We start from the raw sequence: 6,217 nt of genomic DNA on the forward strand, positions 1-6,217 counted from the left end.
TTATAAGTATTATTCATTGCCTATTTTTACAGCTTTATTTAATTCTTTTATTATTTATTTTTAATTTTTTTTATTTGTTTTTACTTCACACTTTAAGCAATTTTTAAGTCTGATGTTACTGATGTTATTATAATAATAATGTTTATTAACTGACTAAAGCTTTTTACAGCTTTGTTTTTTAAATTTGTTTTGTATTTTTTATTTGTTTTTACTTTAAACATTTTTAAGCTGTGTGTTGTGTTCATGATGAATATTAATCCCGAGTCTTTAACACTTTTCATGAACTGATAAAATTCATGAGTTAATTTAGGTATGCAGGTATGACTCCATGTTCTCGTCTCAGCTCCGTGTGTGTGTGTGTGTGTGTGTGTGTGTGTGTGTGTGTGTGTGTGTTACCTGTCCCTCTTTGTTTCTTCTTGGTTGGTGCTCAGGTAGGTGATGATGCGTCTCTGCAGGTAGGACTCCATGTTCTCGTCCTGCTCCGGCTCTCCAGAGAGCATCTCCAACACAGGCACACTGAGGAGCACCGCCTCGAAATCCCCCTCAAACACACGCTGTAGCAGCAGACCTCCATCTATAACACACACACACACACACACACAGTGTTAAATCAGATACAGCCTGTGAAAGTAACAGATTTTAAAATGTCTGTTTGTTTCCAGAAACGTCCCTCATGGTGTTAGATGTTGTATTTAATCATCATCAGTTTATTTTCATCTCCACAATCTGAGTTTTACTTTCAGAACAAATCTAATAACCGGTCTAATCCTCAAAAGCACTGTGATGTATGCTATACTGTATTTTTGCACAATACATGTTGTCAGGCCCCAAAGTTCATCATCATCATCTCATTTTATTTCATTTATTGTCTCTGCACTGTCTTGTCGTTGCTCTGTTTGCACCTAGCTGCACACTTTACACTTTATGTGTCTTGGATGAACTTTCGGTCCTAACTCTGTGTTGTGTTTTGTGGTTGATCTTTATGTTGTATGTTTCTGTAGCACCAGGTCCTGGAGAAACGCTGTTTTATTTCACTCTGTACTGCGTCAGATATATGTGGAGGAAATGACAATAAAGCTTCTTGAATCTTGAATATTCCACATCCAACAGTCTCACCATCACAGAGATCTTCTAACATTCAGAATCCACCCTAATCCACCTCTCTCCACCAACCAATCAGAATCCACTGTAACATCTAAACCATCTCCACCAACCAATCAGAATCCATCATAACATCTAAACCCTCTCCACCAACCAATCAGAATCCACCTCCACATCTAAACCATCTCCACCAACCAATCAGAAGCAACCATAACATCTAAACCATCTCCACCAACCAATCCCCCAGTGTGTGGCCTTCTGAAATGCAGAATAAAAACCAGATACAGGAGATGCAATCTGCTCTGAAAGCAGCGCAGAACAGACTGAGACAAAATCTCTGGAGAGGAAAAAATGGAATCTACAGAACAGGGCAAGATCTCTTCCTGGAATCAGAAGCACATTCATTCATTTAATCGTTTATTCATTCCTCTATCTTCAATCAGGAATTTATCTCAGGCAGGATGATGGATCAAGAGTCTTAGAGGAATCTTCATCACACAACATTCCAGATGTTCACTCAGGCCGTGTTTAAAGCTGCGCATCGACTGTGAACTAGTTGGAGAGCCACACCAAAACAAGGAGAACATCTCTCTGTAGCTCCTCATGGAACATGCAGGATTTCCAAAATGAGACAGGAATATGAGACACTGAGACCACCTTTATCCTGGAATTACAAACTCTGAGACCACCTTTATCCTGGAATTACAAACTCTGAGACGACCTTTCAAACTCAAACTCACTGAGACCACCTTTATTCTGGAATTACAGTCTATGTACAGAATCAGACGTTAACTCCACAGTGCAGGAAAACTGGCCGATTGACCGATGCTATCTCCAGAATTACAGACTCTACATCCAGGATTACAGACTTCAGAATTATAGCCTTGGGAATCATTATCTCTCTGGAATGAAGGATTCAGGGACTGTGGAGTTTATGTAGAGGAATTACAGGATAGTTGAGGGTATCTACTGAAGAGAAGAAGATACAGAGGAACTTCAAAATGAAACCGATTCCACCTACAGAGTTCTACACACTATCTCCAGACTTACACACTCTAATGTAGGAATTAAAGCATAGGAGAGGGAATCACAGACTCCACCCCCAGAATCACAGACTTCACCCCCAAAATCACAGACTCCACCCCCAGAATCACAGACTTCACCCCCAAAATCACAGACTCCACCCCCAGAATCACAGACTCCACCCCCAGAATCACAGACTCCACCCCCAGAATCACAGACTCCACCCCCAGAAAACACAGACTCCACCCCCAGAAACACAGACTCCAACCCAGAAACACAGACTTCACCCCCAGAAACACAGACTTCACCCCCAGAAACACAGACTTCACCCCCAAAATCACAGACTCCACCCCCAAAATCACAGACTCCACCCCCAAAATCACAGACTCCACCTCCAGAATCACAGACTCCACCTCCAGAATCACAGACTCCACCCCCAGAATCACAGACTTCACCCCCAGAATCACAGACTTCACCCCCAGAATCACAGACTCCATCTCCAGAATCACAGACTCCATCTCCAGAATCACAGACTCCACCTCCAGAATCACAGACTCCATCTCCAGAATCACAGACTCCATCTCCAGAATCACAGACTCCATCTCCAGAATCACAGACTCCACCTCCAGAATCACAGACTCCACCTCCAGAATCACAGACTCCACCTCCAGAATTACAGACTCCACCCCCAGAATTGCAGACACCATCTCCAGAATTACAGACTCCACCCCCAGAATTGCAGACACCATCTCCAGAATTAGACTCCACCCCCAGAATTGCAGACACCATCTCCAGAATTACAGACTCCACCCCCAGAATTGCAGACACCATCTCCAGAATTAGACTCCACCCCCAGAATTGCAGACACCATCTCCAGAATTACAGACTCCACCCCCAGAACTGCAGACACCATCTCCAGAATTACAGACTCCACCCCCAGAACTGCAGACACCATCTCCAGAATTACAGACTCCACCCCCAGAGTTGCAGACACCATCTCCAGAATTACAGACTCCACCCCCAGAATTGCAGACACCATCTCCAGAATTACAGACTCCACCCCCAGAATTGCAGACACCATCTCCAGAATTACAGACTCCATCTCCAGAAGTACAGACTCCATCTCCAGAAGTACAGACTCCCTCTAAACACAGACTTTAACTCTAAACTGCAGACTACCTTGCCGGAATTACAGATGTTATCTCTGAAATTGCAGACTATCTCCAGATTTCCTGAATAGGAGAGGATAGGGAGGATCTACAGAATGAAACAGATTCCATCTAAAGAATTCTACACACTCTGCTACAGATGTCCACTCTCTAATAGAGGGATTACAGCAGGAAGGAAACTGACCACAGCGACAGGATTCTACAGACTCTGTACAGTACTGGACAGGGTGTGTATTCAGAACTGGGAAGATTTTAATCTCCAGAGTGCCAACATTGCCTGAAAATGCCGTCTTCCTAATGAGCCGTGTTTAAGGCAGAACGTGTTTAAGAGTGATGGCAGTGACGAGGTTTTAGAGCCTCTACAGTAATAACAGATATCATGGTGTATCTTATAACCTTAAGCACGGTTTTGTGTCCGATCGTGAATCAGTCCGTCTCTACAGGACGGGCATGACTAGTTTCCAAACGATGTTGGCGCTTTAACCATTTCACACCCCGGCACATCAGGACACACGGACCGTTAGTTAAACACACATCCTCCACTCCCACCTCCTCAAACCTTGACACTTTCTCGGACGTGTTTAAACCTTAAACCATGTAAATGCATGACAGCGTCGCATCATGACACACGCTCACATACCTTCCAGAGTAGGATCAGAACGCAACATTCCATTCCTTTATTTCATTTCACTCCCTCAGCATCAGCATCAGCATCATCCGTCCCCACAGTGCCAAGCATCCTTATAGATAAGCTAAAAAAAAAAAAACTGCTTCTAAGTGACAGTCTCCTCTAGCACCTGACCTGCTCTGATAGGAAAAAAGAAATCTCTGAATGCACGCATTTTCTGCACGACATAAACTGGAGTAATACGGAAATCTGACATGCACCGGATGTCGCGTCCTGCTTCCAGCTTCTTCATCTTCTTCTTCTTCTTCTGCACAGTGCATGCTCAATTTTCCGTGCACGGATACTACAGATATAAGCTTGCGCACGCGCACACACATACACAAAACCCCACACACACATGGTTCGAACGAACGACTAACAGCATCCTTACGAATCCTTACACACATACAAAGATTTAAGAAACACAACAACCACAACAACAACAACAACAACAAGAACACAGCGGTCCATCCACACCGCCTAGCATTACCACTCCTCCCTGCGGATTCCCTTCCATAATTCCGTTTCATCCCTCCATCCTTTCTTCAGGTAATTACCGGTGGTGTTAAAGAAGCTGTGTTTCCACTCGGATCTCTCTCTCTCCGTCAGGAATCCTCTCAGTACCGCCGCCTCCATCTCCACCGTCTGCTCCATTTCTCTTCCGTCTCAAACCACGAGCCGAAACGAAACGCCGCTGGAACTAAAGCCGAATTTAATCAGCGCTCATTAACTTTAATAAACTATTATTCAGAAACTCCTCTCATCTGGGTCTCAATTCCTTTCTACCGCGGAGTCTTAATTCTATTTAGCTTCTTCCACATGTGCCACAAAGTGCCGTCAGTGCGCAGCCATGACAGCGCCGCAGTGCATCATGGGAAATGGAGTTCAACCCTAAACGGATTCGGGAAGCGAGCGGAAAACACGGAGGGAAAAAAGTTTAATAACAAATTAATAAAAAAATAATAACATTAAAGTTTTAAACCATAAAAAATAAATAAATATTTAACAGATACATTTTTAAATATTTTCATTGTTTATCTGGCATTTAAAGGTTTTATAAATGCTTTAAGCAATTATATTAACTTAACTAAAATAATACACGAACAGGTTATATTTATGAATTAATGTCCAAAAACAAAAATAAATGTTCCAGAAAATATTTTAACAGGAATAAAAAAATATGAAATACACTATGAATATGCAAATCTAAACCACGCCCATATTTTCGTTTGGCCAGCCGATTAGATAACTGCTGCTAAACCACCTGGAATAATTTTCAGCATCAGAGTCTGATTTACAAACACCATTCCCTCATTATTAAATCCTGTCAAAGTATAGCTGACGTTACCATAACAACCAGGATGTTGTTCATTACTAGCATCAGCTAAGTTAGCACACACACACACACACACAGCTAGCATCCAGTGGAACACAGCCGAATCTTCAGAGCAGTTTATACCAAAGTACTGACAGAGTTTCTGGGGTTTTTATTTGTTTGTTTGTTTGTTTGTAAAAGTCTACATAAGATTATCGGCTCTGTGATAAATGTAATTTTAACAGGATTAGACGATTCTGTTCTAGAGAGAATCTGAATTAGCTAGTAATAAAGAAAACTCTACTAGCTGCTAGCTAGCTAATGTTAGCTGCATGGTCAATCTTGCTAGCTTGCTAACACACTGATTATATACTGAAATAAACACTATAATAGACAATTATTTCAAAATATATATATATCTGTTAATTAATATTGTGTGTAACATAAGGCATGTGTTATAAATACTTTATAAGACAACGAATTGCTGAATGTAATAACGCCTGTATTAGCATAAATGTGGTGTAACGAAGCCTAGTTATGAATAAACATGACATAAAAATGTATACAGAAGTCTACATAAGCAGGATGTTATAGTGTTGAAAAGTAATGATGCAATACATTTAAGCTGAAATAAGAATAAATGTGATGTTATAAAGCCTAGATCATTATAAATATAAATATGTCTAATAGAGAAGTAATAAAGCCTAGATAAGTATAAATATGATGAATTAAAGCCTTTGTGGTTTAATCATACACCTTACATCGTCAGTGTAGTGACCAAGGGTCATCCAGTGATTCAGGTCTTTGAAACTCTAGCCCAGGTGACCCAGCAGGGTGTGGTCATACCAGGTAGCTTAAGTGTTCCATGGATTATCTCACTTGAACATTTATGCAGTAGCCGTACAGAGCTCGTCAGTGAATACGGCTGTAGCAGGACACCAG

At 41.5% G+C, this 6,217-nt stretch overlaps 1 protein-coding gene across 1 annotated transcript in view; it reads right to left on the minus strand.

Moving 5' to 3' along the window:
* The window catches only part of ttc27 (tetratricopeptide repeat domain 27), a 98,630-nt gene extending 93,792 nt beyond the window's left edge, over positions 1-4,838 (minus strand). Inside the window, exons 1-2 of the mRNA XM_058399355.1 lie at positions 4,518-4,838; positions 397-574 (exon numbers count right to left, since the gene is read on the minus strand). Of these exons, the coding sequence (XP_058255338.1) occupies positions 397-574; positions 4,518-4,614 (275 nt within the window). The 5' untranslated portion in view covers positions 4,615-4,838. The remainder of the gene's footprint in view (positions 1-396; positions 575-4,517) is intronic.
* Positions 4,839-6,217: the final 1,379 nt, after the last annotated feature.

This window comes from Hemibagrus wyckioides, linkage group LG09 (assembly GCF_019097595.1).
Source record: "Hemibagrus wyckioides isolate EC202008001 linkage group LG09, SWU_Hwy_1.0, whole genome shotgun sequence".
Lineage (NCBI taxonomy): Eukaryota > Metazoa > Chordata > Actinopteri > Siluriformes > Bagridae > Hemibagrus > Hemibagrus wyckioides.